The sequence below is a fragment of the Schistocerca cancellata genome, chromosome 6 (genome assembly GCF_023864275.1).
Source record: "Schistocerca cancellata isolate TAMUIC-IGC-003103 chromosome 6, iqSchCanc2.1, whole genome shotgun sequence".
NCBI lineage: Eukaryota > Metazoa > Arthropoda > Insecta > Orthoptera > Acrididae > Schistocerca > Schistocerca cancellata.
In genome coordinates, this window is record NC_064631.1 from 700,390,704 (window position 1) to 700,410,187 (window position 19,484).

At 45.0% G+C, this 19,484-nt stretch overlaps 1 protein-coding gene across 1 annotated transcript in view; it reads left to right on the top strand.

Annotated features, from left to right (window-relative positions):
* The window catches only part of LOC126088483 (probable G-protein coupled receptor CG31760), a 777,830-nt gene that overhangs the window by 741,448 nt on the left and 16,898 nt on the right, over nt 1-19,484 (top strand). Inside the window, exon 12 of the mRNA XM_049906625.1 lies at nt 3,265-3,441. Coding sequence (XP_049762582.1) covers nt 3,265-3,441 — 177 coding nt within the window. The remainder of the gene's footprint in view (nt 1-3,264; nt 3,442-19,484) is intronic.

Here is a 19,484-nt window from a genome sequence, read left to right on the forward strand (position 1 = left end):
GTCTTAAAATTACCACCCTTGCTTTTTATATCACCGAAGATTGTTTTCAGTTTCCTACGTGCTAAGTCACTTCTTGCGACTGTCATTTCTTTTTCAACTTCTTCACATTTTTCATGCAACCATTTCGTCTTAGCTTCCCTGTACTTCCTATTTATTTCACTTATCAGTGACTTGTATATCAGTGTTCCTGAATTTCCCAGAACATTTTTGTACTTCCTTCTATCATCGATCAGCTGAAGTATTTCTTCCGTTTGCCATGGGTTCTTCGCGGTTAGATTCCTTGTACCTATGTTTCTCTTCCCAGCTTCGGTGATTGCCCTTTTTAGAGGTGCCCATTCCACTTGAACTGCACTACCGACTCGACTATTTTTTACTGCTGTATGTACAGCCTTAGAGAGCTTCAAGCATATCTCGTCATTCCTTAGTACTTCCATATCCCACTTCTTTGTGTATTGATTCTTCCTGAATAATCTCCTAAACTTAAGCCTACTTTTCATCACTACTACATCGTGATTTGAGTCTATATCTGCTCCTGGGTACGCCTTACATTCTGGAATCTGATTTCGGAATCTCTGTCTGACCAAGATGTAATCTAACTGAAATGTTCCCGCGTCATCCTGCCTTTTCAGTGTATAACTCTTCTTCTTGTGTTTCTTGGACAGAGCATTCGCTATTACTAGCTGAAACTTATTACAGAACTCAATTAGTTTTTCTCCTGTCCCATTCCCTGTCCCAAGCACACATTGCGCTGTAACCTTTTCTTCTACTCCTTTTCCTACAAGTGCATTCCAATACCCCGTGACTATTAGATTTTCCACTCACTTTGCGTATTGCGTTACATTTTCTATATCCTCATATACTTTCTCTCGCTCTCTCTATCTTCAGCTTGTGACGACGGCATTGATACGCGAACTATCGTTGTCGGTGTTGCTCTGGTGTAGATTCTGATAAGAACGACCCTGTTACTCAACTGTCCACAGAAACACATCCTCCGTCCTACCTTCCTATTCATAACGAATCCTACTCCTGTTATACTATTTTCTGCTGCTGTTGATATTACCCTATACTCATCTGACCAGAAATCCTTGTCTTCTTTCCACTTCACTTGACAGACCCCTACTATATCAAGAGTGAGCCTTAGCATTTCCCGTTTCAGATTTTCTAGTTGAAGCTTCTGAAATTCCACGCCACGTCGCGTAGGATGGTATCCTTTCGTTGATTATCCAATCTCTTTCTCATGGTAACCTCCCTCTTGGCAATCCCCTTTTGGAGATCCGATTGGGGGTCTATTCCTGAATCTTTTGCCAAGATATCATCATGCCAAGAGATCATTATGATACTTTTTCAATTACCGGCCACGTGTTCTCTGGATACATTGCCTTCTGCACCCTGATGCCGTTGATCATTCCCGACTCTTCCGCTTATAGGGGCAGTTACCCACCCAAGGGCAAGAGAGTGCCCCAAATCTCTGCGATCTCCTCCGCTCTGTCTGACCAGGCCGTTGGCAGAATGAGGGTGACTTCTTATTCCGGAAGTGTTCGGATGCGAATACTGATAATAATAAATCAAAGTTTAAAAGGTGGCTGGTTTCGAGCCCGGGACCGACGGCGTATTTATTTCTAGTCAAGGACGCTACTCCTAGAGCACTGGTTCCCGCTGATGTAACTTAAAATCTAAAAGTGACGGTGTGGTCGAGCGGTTCTAGGCACTTCAGTCCGGAACCGCGCGATTGCTACGCTCGCAGGTTCGAATCCTGCCTTGGGCACGTATGTGTATGATGTCGTTAGGTTAGTTAGGTTTCAGTAGTTCCACGTTCTGGGGGACTGATGACCTCAGCTGTTAAGTCCCATAGTGCTCAGAGCGATTTGAACCATTTTAAAATCCTTCCGCATAGGCCTCAGAAGAGGCAGCGATAGCGAGCGACCGCCATGTCATCCTCTGACGATGGTCACCGGATGCGAATATTGAGGGAGGTGTGGTCAGCACACCGCTCCTCGGTCGTTGTCAGTTGTGACTGGGGCTGTGAGTTTTCAATCACGTAGCTCCCCAGCTGATCTCACAAGGGCTCAATGCCACCTGCCTTGCCAACAGCACTTGGCAGACTTCGATGGTCGTACATGCAAGTGCTAGAGAAGACCGACAGCTCTTAGCTTTGGCGATCTGACGAATACCGGTATTACAATCGCAACAAGCCGTTAGCTATAGAGTAACAAGTGGATGAACAAACTTTTTCTCCGAGCCCCTGTGTACTTGTACGAGGGCAGTTCAATAAGTAATGCAACACATTTTTTTTCTGAAACAGGGGTTGTTTTATTCAGCATTGAAATACACCAGGTTATTCCCCAATCTTGTAGCTACACAACACTATTTTTCAACGTAATCTCCATTCCATGCTACGGCCTTACGCCACCTTGAAATGAGGGCCTCTATGCCTGTACGATACCATTCCACTGGTCGATGTCGGAGCCAACGTCGTACTGCATCAATAACTTCTTCATCATCCGCGTAGTGCCTCCCACGGATTGCGTCCTTCATTGGGCCAAACATATGGAAATCCGACGGTGCGAGATCGGGGCTGTAGGTTGCATGAGGAAGAACAGTCCACTGAAGTTTTGTGAGCTCCTCTCGGGTGCGAAGACTTGTGTGAGGTCTTGCGTTGTCATGAAGAAGGAGAAGTTCGGGAACAAACCTTTGAATATGCCAACTGGTGAACAATTGTGACAGCCCTACCAACAGAGATGTCAAGTTGAGCACTGAGTTGTTTGATGGTGATCCGTCGATCATCTCGAACGAGTGTGTTCGCACGCTCCGCCATTGCAGGAGTCACAGCTGTGCACGGCCGGCCCGCACGCGGGAGATCAGACAGTCTTGCTTGACCTTGCGGCGATGATGACCCACGCTGTGCCCAACGACTCACCGTGCTTTTGTCCACTGCCAGATCACCGTAGACATTCTGCAAGCGCCTATGAATATCTGAGATGCCCTGGTTTTCCGTCAAAAGAAACTCGATCACTGCCCGTTGTTTGCAACGCACATCCGTTACAGACGCCATTTTAACTGCTCCGTACAGCGCTGCCACCTCTCGGAAGTCAATGAAACTATACGAGCCGAAGCGGGAATGTTTGAAAATATTCCACAAGAAATTTCCGGTTTTTCAACCAAAATTGGCCGAGAAAAAAAATGTGTTGCATTACTTATTGAACTGCCCTCGTAAATGCCGAGTGTCACGGTAGGATACGTGTATGTGTTTCCGCACACTTCCAGGCGTACCTGGTGCTGAAGGGCCACGGGAAGCTGGAGCAGGAGGGCAGCAGCGCGGCGCCGCGCCCGCAGGCGGCCAAGTTCCTGTCCAAGGCGCGCTCCGCCAACTCGCAGTGCCTGCCCTCTACCAACTCCTCCGCCGCGGAGCTCACCGGCCGCCTCTCCGACGTCGACGTCCAGGTGGGCACCGACCACTCACCGCCACCGCTTAGCGCTCTAGGCGTCAACAGCCGAGCCTCTGTGGCCATTCTGGCAAATGTAAACATCAAGACTCACAGTCCCTTCCGTACTCTTAATCCAATATGTCTCCCTTACAGTTCATCCCAAACCCCAATCATTTCAAGTTCCTTCCAATCCCATCCAATTACTTCACTATCCAATGTAACCAACTGCCTCGAAAAAAAAAATTGCAACACGAAACAGTAATAAATACAGGGTGTTACAAAAAGGTACCGCCAAACTTTCAGGAAACATTCCTCACACACAAAGAAAGAAAATATGTTATGTGGACATGTGTCCGGAAACGCCTACTTTCCATGTTAGAGCTCATTTTATCACTTCTCTTCAAATCACATTAATCATGGAATGGAAACACACAGCAACAGAACGTACCAGCGTGACTTCAAACACTTTGTTGCAGGAAATCTTCAAAATGTCCTCCGTTAGCGAGGATACATGCATCCACCCTCCCTCGAATGGAATCCCTGATGCGCCGATGCAGTCCTGGAGAATGGCGTATTGTATCAAAGCCATCCACAATACGAGCACGAAGAGTCTCTACATTTGGTACCGGGGTTGCGTAGACAAGAGCTTTCAAATGCCCCCATAAATGAAAGTCAAGAGGGTTGAGGTCAGGAGAGCGTGGAGGCCATGGAATTGGTCCGCCTCCACCAATCCATCGGTCACCGAATCTGTTGTTGACTAGCGTACGAACACTTCGACTGAAATGTGCAGCAGCACCATCGTGCATGAACCACATGTTGTGTCGCACTTGTAAAGGCACATATTCTAGCAGCACAGGTAGAGTATCCCATATGAAATGATAACGAGCTCCTTTGAGCGTAGGTGGAAGAACATGGGGCCCAATCGTGACATCACCAGCAATGCCTGCGCAAACGTTCACAGAAAATCTGTGTTGAAGACGTGATTGCACAATTTCGTGCGGATTCTCGTCAGCCCGCACATGTTGATTGTGAAAATTTACAGTTTGATCACGTTGGAAAGAAGCCTCATCCCTAAAGAGAACATTTGCACTGAAATGAGGATTGACACTTGTTGGATGAACCATTCGCATAAGTGTACCCGTGGAGGCCTATCAGCTGCTGATAGTGCCTGCACACGCTGTACATGGTACGGAAACAACTGTTTCTCCCGTAGCACTCTCCATACAATGACGTGGTCAACGTTATCTTGCACAGCAGCAACTTCTCTGACGCTGACATTAGGGTTATCGTCAACTGCACGAAGAATAGCCTCGTCCATTGCAGGTGTCCTCGTCGTTCTAGGTCTTCCCCAGTCGCGAGTCATAGGCTGGAATGTTCCAAGCTCCCAAGGACGCCGATCAATTGCTTCGAACTTCTTCCTGTCGGGACACCTTCGTTCTGGAAATCTGTCTCGATACAAACGTACCGCGCCCCGGCTATTGCCCCGTGCTAATCCACACATCAAATGGGCATCTGCCAACTCCGCATTTGTAAAAATTGCACTGACTGCAAAACCACGTTCGTGATGAACACTAACCATTTGATGCAACGTACTGCTGTGCTTGATACTAGTACTGTAGAGCAATGAGTCGCATGTCAACACAAGCTCCGAAGTCAACATTACCTTCCTTCAATTGGGCCAACTGGCGGTGAATCTAGGAAATACAGTACATACTGACGAAACTAAAATGAGCTCTAACATGGAAATTAAGCGTTTCCGGACACATGTCAACATAACATCTTTTCTTTATTTGTGTGTGAGGAATGTTTCCAGAGAGTTTGGCCGTACCTTTTTGTGACACCCTGTATATTATGAATTAAGTCCAAAAAGCTGCTTCTATTTTGAGACGTTCATTTAATCACTACCGGCCTGTTTCAGCACTATTCCCGTCATCAGGCGATCTGAAAGTAATGGTTTTATCATATACTATTTTCTAGGGCAGATGATAGCCTACTTGTCATATATGAGATTGACAACCATTCATTTATGGAATTCTTACCTTACCTGTAACATCGCTGGTTAGTCACGCGTTTTTCTTACGTATTGTAAAGTTATTTTATGTCGTAGTTTTCATCGGCTGTATTTGTTGGAAGTTATAGCCTGAATTTTATTTACCCGCCAGTGTAGCCGAGAGCGCTAACGCGCTGCTTCCTGGACTGGGGTAGGCGCGCCAACCTCAGATTGAATCCGCCCGGCGGATTTAACGACGAGGGCCGATGTGCCGGCCAGCCTGGATGTGGTTTTTAGGCGGTTTTGCACATCCCGCAAGGTGAATACTGGGCTGGTCCCCATGTTCCGTCTCAGTCGCACGGCTCGCAGACTTCTGAACACTTTCACATTATTCCATGGATTAAACTCGACGCAGACAGTTCGGGTACACTAATTCCATCCTGGGGGGTACGACGTTGTGGCAGGAAGGGCATTCGGCCACCCCTTAAACATTAACATGCCAAATCGGATTAACGATGGCTGACCCTGCGTAACTGCGGGACAAGGCTCAAGCGATAGAATAGCCTGGATTTTACTTGTTGTGTGTGACAAATTTTTTTGTTTGACGTTTAACCAATGATGTTATAAGTTTACATCAGAGCATTGTTCCCTTAGTTACTGTTTTGTTTATTTTTATCTGTGAGTGTGTTATTGGTTTGGCTTAGCTTATGTCTTTGGTTGTCTATCTGTTTTCATGATCAATGATTTGAATAAAGTTTTTTATATAGTGTTTATGTTTTTGATCTAATTTCTCGTTGCGTATTTGTTGTGGATATTTGTGTGCATGTGTGAAGATTTCGACCTCTTCCAGAAAACTCAGTAAGTGACCTTTAGGTGTTATATGGTAAATTTGGACTGCTTTTTCTACATTGCCTGTGGTATGTGGTTCTATGTGTAGCTGTTGAAAGAAGGTAGATGGGTTGCGTTCATTGTTTCTAGTGTGTTCTCTGTATCTGATATTAAAGTTTCAAACCTGAATATATAGAACTTATCACAACCTTTACAATGAATTTTGTATATACCTGGATACGAGTATATTGGTAATTTAACTTTTCCAGATCTAATTTTTAATTTTTCTTTAGTGTGGTATATGAGGCGTACGTTTGTTTTCTTTAACATTGTGTTTAGTGTGTTCGATATGTTGCCTATATATGTTGTCGGTATATATGTGAATTTCTGTTTTGTTTGTGTTCCTCGCTGAAGTGTTATTTCATTACGTATTTTTTATTTTAATGGTGTGGTATTTTTGTCATATATCTGTCGAACCAATTTTCGGTTATAACCATTCTGTAGTGCCACATATTTTAAAATTTGTATCTCTTTATGTATTCCTTCTTGTTCTCATGTGAGGTTTATTATCCTCTTGATCATGGCATGAAAGTAGGCATACTTAATTGCCTTTGGAAGGCACAAAGTAGCATGTATGATGTTATCTGTTGTGGTAGGTTTTCGGTATATATCGAATTTGTGTACATTTTGAACATTTTTTATAGTAAGGTGTAGAAAGTTCATCGCTTTCTTGTTTTTTAGTTACATTGTAAATTTCATTTTGGGATGTAGTGCATTTAGTGCATTGTGTATTAGCTGGATGTCTGTGGTATTTCCATCAAATACACTCCTGGAAGTGGAAAAAAGAACACATTGACACCGGTGTGTCAGACCCACCATACTTGCTCCGGACACTGCGAGAGGGCTGTACAAGCAATGATCACACGCACGGCACAGCGGACACACCAGGAACCGCGGTGTTGGCCGTCGAATGGCGCTAGCTGCGCAGCATTTGTGCACCGCCGCCGTCAGTGTCAGCCAGTTTGCCGTGGCATACGGAGTTCCATCGCAGTCTTTAACACTGGTAGCATGCCGCGACAGCGTGGACGTGAACCGTATGTGCAGTTGACGGACTTTGAGCGAGGGCGTATAGTGGGCATGCGGGAGGCCGGGTGGACGTACCGCCGAATTGCTCAACACGTGGGGCGTGAGGTCTCCACAGTACATCGATGTTGTCGCAAGTGGTCGGCGGAAGTTGCACGTGCCCGTCGACCTGGGACCGGACCGCAGCGACGCACGGATGCACGCCAAGACCGTAGGATCCTACGCAGTGCCGTAGCGGACCGCACCGCCACTTCCCAGCAAATTAGGGACACTGTTGCTCCTGGGGTATCGGCGAGGACCATTCGCAACCGTCTCCATGAAGCTGGGCTAAGGTCCCGCACACCGTTAGGCCGTCTTCCGCTCACGCCCCAACATCGTGCAGCCCGCCTCCAGTGGTGTCGCGACAGGCGTGAATGGAGGGACGAATGGAGACGTGTCGTCTTCAGCGATGAGAGTCGCTTCTGCCTTGGTGCCAATGATGGTCGTATGCGTGTTTGGCGCCGTGCAGGTGAGCGCCACAATCAGAACTGCATACGACCGAGGCACACAGGGCCAACACCCGGCATCATGGTGTGGGGAGCGATCTCCTACACTTTCCGTACACCACTGGTGATCGTCGAGGGGACACTGAATAGTGCACGGTACATCCAAACCGTCATCGAACCCATCGTTCTACCATTCCTAGACCGGCAAGGGAACTTGCTGTTTCAACAGGACAATGCACGTCCGCATGTATCCCGTGCCACCCAACGTGCTCTAGGAGTTGTAAGTCACATACCCTGGCCAGCAAGATCTCAGGATATGTCCCCCATTGAGCATGTTTGGGACTGGATGAAGCGTCCTCCCACGCGGTCTGCACGTCCAGCACGAATGCTGGTCCAACTGAGGCGCCAGGTGGAAATGGCATGGCAAGCCGTTCCACAGGACTACATCCAGCATCTCTACGATCGTCTCCATGGGAGAATAGCAGCCTGCATTGCTGCGAAAGGTGGATATACACTGTACTAGTGCCGACATTGTGCATGCTCTGTTGCCTGTGTCTATGTGCCTGTAGTTCTGTCAGTGTGATCATGTGATGTATCTGACCCCAGGAATGTGTCAATAAAGTTTCCCCTTCCTGGGACAATGAATTCACGGTGTTCTTATTTCAGTTTCCGGGAGTGCAGATTACGGAGTCATCAACATATCTATAGTAATATACATTTTTTTAAATAATGGGTTAGTGTTCTTTAAAAGTTTTTCTTCTAATGAATTTAATAATATATCTGCTATAGTTCCTGCAATGATGCATCCCATGGCAACTCCCTCATTTGGTGTGAATAATTTTTCATTAAACAAGAAGTAATGTTGATGTAGCATCAATTAGAGTAAATCTATAAATTCTTTGGTGCCCATTACTGACGTTTTCCTATATTGTAGTAAATTATTTTCAATTATCGTTATTGTTTCTTTGACTGGGATGTTAGTGTAGAGGTTTGTTATATCAAAAGATATATGTTTTCCATTTGTTGGCATTTATATATCTTGTAGTTTTTTTTTTTTTCTAAATGATCTTCAGTTTCTTTTCGTATAGTTTCTCTTGTATGTATAATATTTTTTAGTATGTTGTTTAGTTTTTGACTAATGAGATGTGTTGGGCTATGTATGATATTCACCACTGGTGGATAGGAAATAATGGTTTATGTATTTTGGGTTGTCGAAGTAGCGTTGGTGGTCTAGGGTTCGTTACTTTCAAAATCTGCTAGGATCATAATCTGCTAGGATCATAATACATTTTTTAACAATTTTCCTTGTTTGGTCCATGTATTTGTTTTTTGTGTCTCTATTCATTTCTGTGATATTGTTTGCAATGAGGAAGTTATTTGGTTTTTGTATATAGTCATTTTCTTTGATCATTATTATGCTATTTCCCTTGTCCGCCTTTACTGCGATAGCACTATTAACGTCTAGTTTGTGGTTGATTTAGCTAAACGTAAATGGTCTGTATTGGTGTCTTTACATTGCCTATTATACACTCCTGGAAATTGAAATAAGAACACTGTGAATTCATTGTCCCAGGAAGGGGAAACTTTATTGACACATTTCCTGGGGTCAGATACATCACATGATCACACTGACAGAACCACAGGCACATAGACACAGGCAACAGAGCATGCACAAGGTCGGCACTAGTACAGTGTATATCCACCTTTCGCAGCAATGCAGGCTGCTATTCTCCCATGGAGACGATCGTAGAGGTGCTGGATGTAGTCCTGTGGAACGGCTTGACATGCCATTTCCACCTGGCGCCTCAGCTGGACCAGCGTTCGTGCTGGACGTGCAGACCGCGTGAGACGACGCTTCATCCAGTCCCAAACATGCTCAATAGGGGACAGATCCGGAGATCTTGCTGGCCAGGGTAGTTGACTTACACCTTCTAGAGCACGTTGGGTGGCACGGGATACATGCGGACGTGCATTGTCCTGTTGGAACAGCAAGTTCCCTTGCCGGTCTAGGAATGGTAGAACGATGGGTTCGATGACGGTTTGGATGTACCGTGCACTATTCAGTGTCCCCTCGACGATCACCAGTGGTGTACGGCCAGTGTAGGAGATGGCTCCCCACACCATGATGCCGGGTGTTGGCCCTGTGTGCCTCGGTCGTATGCAGTTCTGATTGTGGCGCTCACCTGCACGGCGCCAAACACGCATACGACCATCATTGGCACCAAGGCAGAAGCGACTCTCATCGCTGAAGACGACACGTCTCCGTTCGTCCCTCCATTCACGCCTGTCGCGACACCACTGGAGGCGGGCTGCACGATGTTGGGGCGTGAGCGGAAGACGGCCTAACGGTGTGCGGGACCGTAGCCCAGCTTCATGGAGACGGTTGCGAATGGTGTTGAGCAATTCGGCGGTACGTCCACCCGGCCTCCCGCATGCCCACTATACGCCCTCGCTCAAAGTCCGTCAACTGGACATACGGTTCACGTCCACGCTGTCGCGGCATGCTACCAGTGTTAAAGACTGCGATGGAGCTCCGTATGCCACGGCAAACTGGCTGACACTGACGGCGGCGGTGGACAAATGCTGCGCATCTAGCGCCATTCGACGGCCAACACCGCGGTTCCTGGTGTGTCCGCTGTGCCGTGCGTGTGATCATTGCTTGTACAGCCCTCTCGCAGTGTCCGGAGCAAGTATGGTGGGTCTGACACACCGGTGTCAATGTGTTCTTTTTTCCATTTCCAGGAGTGTATTCCTATTGCAGAAACATTCTGTAGGACCCATCTGCATAGGGAGAAATGATCATCACGATAAAATAAAAGAAATCAGGGCTCGCCCAGAAAAATCCAAGCACTTGTTTATGCTGCGCGATGTTCGAGAGTGGAACGGTAGAGAGACAGCCTGAACCTGGTTCATTGAATCCTCTGTCAGGTACTTAATTGTGAATAGCAGAGTAATCATGTAGATGTAGATGCAGATGTAAACGAAGAAATTTTCTCATCTCACTCAACTGTCGTCGCCCATCTTATCTGAACGCTTCAGCTCACCTTCTCCCTGCGTGTCCCACTCATCTTCTTATTCCAAAATTCTAAGTTTCACTTCTTTCTCCCATTATACTGGGTGTTAGTGATGTGAATGCAGGTACTGAGATAAATGGCGCGTTAAAAGGTACCCAATTTATTGTACTACTTGTTATTTTTATTTGTATCTAACAGTCTTCCCAAAAATACATCACATAAATTAATTTTTCTGCATTGTCGTTCTTCACCTTTAAGTGGGGTATGCTTGTCAATATACACTTACCGTTTTCCATCCACTCGTCCACACTTCAGCACCTGATCTGCTGCTCAGGGGAGAATGAGCATTAGTGGCTTGCTCTTGCCACATGTACATTATAGTACTTGCAAACTTAAAAACACACTAATGAAAATAATTATTAATCTTCAAATGGAGTATATACTGCTGTAATGCTGTTCAGCACACTGTCTTCAGTCAACAATAGTAATTTCTGCACTTATACCGCTATCCCCCCCAAAATATCTATAGCGGAAAGCTCTCCAGACGTAGATAGTACCAGGAAAATAAGTTAATCGGAGAGACCAGAAACTAACACGGGGAGAACATGTTCGCTGAGCTGCAGTGAAGGCAAATCTCCTAGGTCTTGAACACCCAAGATGAGGACTCCTGGTCTTCCAGGTTTAGGGTTACTCTTGCAAAATGCGGACCGTTCAGGACACTCAATGCATGCCTTGCAAACAGGAAGGAATATACTGGAGCAAAAATTCGCAAAGCTATAAGGATTTTTCTTTTAGGTCTTGACATATCAAAAGCCTATACCGCCCTAGAAGTGCACAAATACTAGTACTCGAACGGGAAAATAGAGCATGCAATTGGGAGCTCTCCAATCAACAATATGGCATTGAACGAGCTTACTCAAAATAGAAGGCGGACAAATACAGAGACGGCAGCTACCTTCTCTTATATGGAACTGGACTCTGCATTCATAAATCAACTTATTAATTTAGCATTTACAAATGTTCTCACGCTAAGCGCAAAAAATTGAAGGCAAACGCATAATTTCCGGACATGAATATCACCAGACGGAGAAGTATTGAAACAGATTCACCATCGCCGGCTGCTGTGGCCGAGCGGTTCTAGGCGCATCAGTTCGGAACCACGCAGCTGCTTCGGTCGCAGGTTCGAATCCTACCTCGGGCATGGATATGTGTGATGTATTTAGGTTAGTTAGGTTTAAGTATTTCTAAGTTCTAGGAGACTGATGACCTCAGCTGTTAAGTCCCTTAGTGCTTAGAGCCATTTGTACCATTTTTAGATTCATCATGTCGGTATCCAAAATAGATTCAAAACAGTATTAAAAATGTTAGAAGCTTTGTGGATACAGATTATGACACTAACCGTGTGTTAAACACATCCAAAACATGAATGGAACACGAAAGGAAACTCAACAGAAATAGCATGGGATATACAACATAGGAGATCTGGTGGAAAGAAGTCCAAAAGAAAACGTCATCAAAGCAATGGAAAGTACCTAATAAAAGCTTAACTGGCCAACAGGGAGCAACCTCACGTCGAAAGCAAGAACAGTAGGAAGTAACTTCCATAGTTATAAATAGAAACGGCCTAGTGACATTTGGTTTAACAAGGAAAATACGAGGGAAAGAGCGATACAAAATGCAGCAGGAAACACAACACATCCCAAGACAACAGGAAAGGGAATACTGCAACAATATGATAAGAGAAGCAGAGGAGAATGTCAAGCGTCATGGAATAAGTCAGGTAAATGAGAAAAATAAAAAATAATTGTAAATTTTCTAAAACAGACAGTATATAATGGATCAACAGAGGAAAATACTAGCAAACCAGAGTGACATACAAAAAAGATGGAGACTTACTTCTCACTGCTACTCAAAACCACTGACCCAGTGTCTTAGCGTAAATCTGAAAAATCTGATGTAGTGTACAGGTCATCGGTAAATGAAATACGGCAAGTAATAAGGAAATTAAATAATAATAAGTTTGTGGTGAAGACCAGATATACGCTGAGTTATTAGATACTGAACGACCGCAGCCGCAGCTGATATTAGAAATACAGTCTTTAATAGAAACAATTTGGAAGACGTACACCATACCTACAGATTAGAAGACCGCAGTTGTATCCCTAGTATTTAACAAAAATTATCGACAAGTGTGTGGTAAACACACAGGAATTACTTTACTGGATGTCACCATAAAATCCTACCCAAGTCCATAATAAACAGACCGGGCCTTCTAAATAAAGAACTAATTAGTTACTACCAACGCTGTTTCCGCTGAAACATATACACATTATGTCATATATTCACAGTAAGACCCATAACCGAGAATTTGTGTTAATTCAGTGTAGATGTCAACATATTATTTCTAGTTTTCGAAAATTCCCGTGATGGTATAAGCCGACAGACACTACAAAATACACAAATCAAAATAAGGTTTGGCATCGCCTCGGTTCCGAGATGTACCGGGACCTGTACAGAAAATTGGAATAGAGATCAACATAAACATAACTTCCGCCCTTTTAAATACTCATGAAAACCACACATTGAAACTTGTACCACCAAACATTACGACCTTCATTGGTGGTGGTCCAGATTGCTGTACACACCGGTAGCTCTCATACCCAGTAGCACGTCTTCTTGCACTGATTGATGTCTGTATTCGTTATGGCATACTATCCCCAAGTTCAACAAGGCACTCTTGGTACAGATTGTCCCACTCCTCAACGGCAATTCGGCATAGATCCCTCACAGTGGTTGGTGGATCTCGTCGTCCATAAACAGCCCTTTTCAATCTATCCCAGGCATGTTCGATAGGTTTCATGTCTGGAGAACATGCTGGGCTGGCCACTCTAGTCGAGCGATGTCGTTAACCCGAAGGAAGTCATTCACAAGATGAGCACGATAGCGGCACGAATTGTCATCCATGAAGACGAATGTCCTCGCCAAAATACTGCCGATATGGTTGTAATATCGGTCGGAGGATTGCATTCACGTATTGTACAGACGTTATGGCGTGTTCCATTACCAACAGCGACGTACATCGGCCCCACACTATGTCACCCCAAAACGTCATGGAACCTCCACCTTGCTGCACTCGTTGGACAGTGTGTCTAAGACATTCAGCCTGACCGGGCTGCCTCCAAACAGGTCTCGGACGATTGTCTAGTTGAAGCCATATCCGACACTCGTCAGTGAAGAGAACGTAATGACAATCATGAGCAGTCCATTCGGCATGTTGTTTGTCCTAACGGTACCGCACTGCATGGTGTCGTGGTTGCAAAGATGGACCTCGCCATGGACATCGGGAATGAAGCTGCGCATCATGCAGCCTGTTGCGCACAGTTTGAGGCTGTGTCTGCACGAAAAGCATTATTCAACATGGTGGTGTTGCTGTCAGGGTTCCTTCGAGCCATAATCCGTAGGTAGCGATCATCCACTGCAGTAGTAGTCCTGGGTGGCCTGAGCGAGGCATGTAATCGATAGTTTCTGTTTCTCTGTACTTGCTCCATGTCCGAACAACATCGCTTTGGTTCACTTTGAGACGCCTGGACACTTTCCTTGTTGAGAGTCCGTGCTGGCCCAAATTAACGACGCGGACGGGATCGAACCGCGGTATTGACCGTCCAGGCATGATTTAACTACAGACAACACGAGCCGTCTACCTTCTTCCTGGTGGAATGACTGGAACTGATCGCCTGTCGGACCTCCTCCGTCTAATGGGCGCTGCTCATGCATAGTTGTTTACATCTTTGGGCGGGTTTAGTGACATTTCTGAACAGTCAAAGAGACTGTGATACAACATCCACAGCCAACGTCTATCTTCAGGAATTCTGAGAACTGGGGTGATGCAAAACTATTTTTGATGTTTGGATAAAGAAGTAATTTTAAATATCATCAAAGCTAATTAGATTAATTAAATTCTGCATACAGGGTGTTACAAAAAGGTACGGCCAAACTTTCAGGAAACATTTATCACACACAAAGAAAGAAAATATGTTATGTGGACATGTGTCCGGAAACGCTTACTTTCCATGTTAGAGCTCATTTTATTACTTCTCTTCAAATCACATTAATAATGGAATGGAAACACACAGCAACAGAACGTACCAGCGTGACTTCAAACTCTTTGTTACAGGAAATGTTCAAAATGTCCTTCGTTAGCGAGTATACATGCATGCACCCTCCGTCGAATAGAATTCCTGATGCGCTGATGCAGCCCTGGAGAATGGCGTATTGTATCACAGCCGTCCACAACACGAGCACGAAGAGTCTCTACATTTGGTACCGGGGTTGCGTTCACAAGAGCTTTCAAATGCCCGCATAAATGAAAGTCAAGAGGGTTGAGGTCAGGAGAGCGTGGAAGCCATGGAATAGGTCCGCCTTCTCCAATCCATCGGTCACCGAATCTGTTGTTGAGAAGCGTACGAACAGTTCGACTGAAATGTGCAGGAGCTCGATAGTGCATGAACCACATATTGTGTCGTACTTGTAAAGGCACATGTTCTAGCAGCACAGGTTGAGTACCCCGTATGAAATCATGATAACGTGCTCCATTGAGCGTACATACTGACGAAACTAAAATGAGCTCTAACATGGAAAGTAAGCGTTTCCGGACACATGCCCACATAACATCTTTTCTTTATTTGTGTGTGAGGAATTTTTACTGAAAGTTTGGCAGTACCTTTTTGTAACACCCTGTATAAGACACTATGTCGTGTAACGACATCTGTGTAGTTCTCAAGACAGAGACAAGGGGACGCCATTTCACCTATTTTAATAAATGTCGGCTTAGAAGAATTTAGTATAACTAATCCACAAGGGATACAAATCGAAGCGGTGAACATTACTAGAAATGCCTAAGGAGTTGTAGCTTTAGTAAGTAGTCTCAAAACAGAATTAATCAGGAAAACACAATATTATTATAAAATAGCTTAGAAAACAGGATTAAATGTCAATGAAAAAAGTCATACGTAAAAAAATTCAAATTCATGCGCCTTTCAACTACATCTACGTCTACAAGCATACTCTGCAAATTACACTTATGTGCCTGGCATGTGGTTCCTAGAACCACCTTCACAGTAGTTCCCTATTTCTCCACTCTCGGACAGTGCTCAAAACAAACGAACACCTATATCTCTCCGTACGGTCTCTGATTTCCCGTATTTTGTTATGACGATGGTTTCTCTCTATGAAGGTCGGCGTCAACAGAATACAGATGGATTAACTTTCATGATGGTTAACCGTTTCAAGTACTCAGGACGTCTTTTTAGCAACAACACTAGAGCGGAAACTCATTTTAGTATCATAAAAATCTTAAAGAAAATGTCACTTAGTGGTACTACAAAATTCGATTGTGTGAATCCAAAATTACGCTAGTAATATTACACAGATGTGAAACGTAAAAATTTGGAAAGGATTATGAAGAGAAAATATTAACATTCGATAGAAAATTACTAACCAAAATTTTTGGACCGATACGTGATGAAAATAACATTTAATGAAGGGTTAAAAAAAGTGAAGAATTAAGAAAACTATACGAACACCGTAACATCTTCGAAGTCTTGAAGACGAGGATGTTTAACCCGGAAGGCCATTTAGTAAGAATGACGGAAAAAACCTACCTGAAATAGCACTCGGCAGAACAGTTCGTGGAACACAGTATTGAGTCATGTCCCCAGTCAGCTAACCTTTCATGGTCCTAAGCTAAATGTTAGATAAACTGCTTACTATATTTCCTCTTACACCACACACACACACACACACACACACACGTACTCTGAATTCAGTCCTGACACTGTTACTTATCCTGCTCCATACACATTTCGAATCCCATGTGGTCACTATACTACCACAACACGATCAAACCAAGTGCTAAGACAATGCATAAAAAAGTGCCTGTTTCAGTAAATCACCAACACAATTCGATTTATTCACTATTAAAACAGTCTTAATAAACAAATTGAGATCAAGACTGTTTTTAATAGTAAATATTTGTAACACATTGATCACTGTCACTCCCATAATGTATTCAAAAGTAAACAATTCGATTTGTATCTCACAAAAAAACGAACTCAATTTCAGTTTATAAGACTTGTGATTTGCAACACAATGATACTATTTCACAGCCACTTTTGAATGATTCACAGTCCACCGAATAATGCACAGGTTTATTTGTTGTTATCTACCTCGCAACCATATGTAGCGATGAGGTGACACAATATGAAAACAAAAATTTTAAACAGCATGTGGTGGAAACCACTGTACACCAGAATTAGGCACCCCTACTCTCATTGCCGTATGGAACAACTGAAAACGACAACCTTTATGCCACAATATGTGAGCAAATTTAAGAAGTTTGCTACTTCTAATCTGAGGATGGTTGATACTAATGTTACCCAGAGATAAGGGCCACTAGCCTTTGTCCCGTACAACTGTCACCTTTTTTTTTCGTATCGGTTAATTTGTTTCTTCATTCGTTACTTCAATGTGCTACGTGTGTACAGCGAGTCTTTACCAGTACGTTTGTATTTGATCAGTGGTCATTTACTGAGACAGTGCCATGCATTCTCAACAACTAATATTTTCCCAAAAGAAAGCGAACAGAACAGTAAGTGGCAAGTGTTCACACAGATATTGCATTTTTCTTTCAGTTAAAAAATGTATGTGGTATAAATTAGATTTTACAGCTGATAAGCATACTGAACGAGTCATAAGAAGTAATTGCCTCCTGGAATTGCACTCAGCAATGCTTTTACTACATAAAATTTCACGTATTAGAAATCATTTCTTGGTTACAGTAGTTTAGAGACACAGTGTAGAAAATCGAAATTAGTTTCGCAAAATGTGGATTTTAATGGCACAACGTCCGATTCAAAATGCAGTGTTCACTTAAGCTGTTAATAAAAATATGGGTAGTTCCCTGTACTCGTATGGTTTCAGTTTGTGAAAGAAATCGGCTCTCCTACATCGAGATGAGGGATAGCTGCGCGTTGGGTAAAATATACACGCAGATCCATTAAGTTTCGGGTGTGCCGCCGCAAGAAATCTCCTTCTTCTTCTAATATTTCGGCTGTATAACGTTCAGCCATCTTCAGAGAGAGCCGCAAGACTGCCGCTCCAGTTTCTTTTCTTTATTGTTATTTTAAACACCTTGTACAAAGGTGGGCTGTCAGCAGCATAGTAGCTGCTCTTCAGCCGCGACTGGTGCAATAAATGACATAAAGTAGTGACAGATAATAAAAATGGCGGGTAAAAACTGTAGACAGAAAAACAAGATACATGAATCCGTTCACGCTGGACAAGAAAAAACACTAAAACCTGTTGACACGGCGCACATAACATGGATGGCGGCGACGGCACACGTGAACAGTGGTGGCGTGACGGCGAAAGAACACTAAATACAAACGAAGGCACACACACGAGACACTGATGGCGATGATTTCCGGCGCGCGAATGCTCACTGAGCGTGTGCGAGTCCGGGGACCTGCCAAGAGAGGAGGAGGAGGAGGAAGGGGAGTGGGAGATGGAGAGGGGAGAGCAGAGATGCCATGGGCAGGGGAGAGAGGGGGAGGGAGGAAGGGGGAGGGGAATCCCGGGGGAAGAGGAGCGGAGGAAGGAAGGACGAGGGAAAAGGAAAGAGAAGGGAGGGAGGGTGCCTAAAGGAAAGGACACAGGAAGTGGGGGAGGATCAAACATGATACAACGAGTAGATGGAGGGGAGGAGGACATCATCGGGGAGGGGGAGCTGGGGGAAGCCACCTTGGGGGAGGGTAAGGAGGGTGGAGAGATGGAGACTGGGTGGGACGTGGGAATACAGGCACGGCAGCTGGAGGGGGTGGGAGAGGATGGGTGAGACAAGCAGGTGAGGAGAATCGAGTTTGTGGGAGGTGTACAGGATCCGTATCCTTTCAAGGAAAAGGAGGAGGTGGGGGAAGGGGATGAGATCGTACAGGATCCACGTGGGGGAGACGGATGCGATAGGCGAGGCGGAGAGCATGGCGTTCAAGGATTTGGAGGGATTTATAAAAAGTAGGGGGGGTAGAGATCCAGGCCGGATGGGCGTAACAAAGGATAGGGCGGACGGGGGATTTATAGGTGTGGAAGATGGTGTAGGGTTCCAGACCCCATGTACTGCCAGAAAGGAGCTTGAGGTGACGGAGTCGGGAGTGTGCCTTGGCTTGGATTGTCTGGAGATGGGGAGTCCAGGAGAGGCGATGGTCGAGGGTGACGCCAAGGTACTTAAGGGTGGGAGTGATGGCGATAGGACGGCCATAGATGGTTAGATAGAAATCTAGGAGGCGGAAGGAAGGGGTAGATTTGCCTACAAAGATTGCCTGGGTTTTACAAGAATTGACCTTGAGCAACCACTGGTTCACCAAGCGGTGAACCGGTCAAGATGGGATTGGTGTTGGGAGCGCTGCAGGGTGGGGGCAAGGGTAAGGAAGGCGGTGTCATCGGCAAACTGAAGAAGGTGGGCGGGGGTGACGGTGGCGGCATGTCCACCGTATACAAAAGGTACAGAAGGGGGGAGAGGACGGAACCTTGGGGCACACCGGCGGAGGGGAAAAAGGTGTAGGAACCTGTGTTATGGATGGTGACATAGGAAGGACGGCGGGAGAGA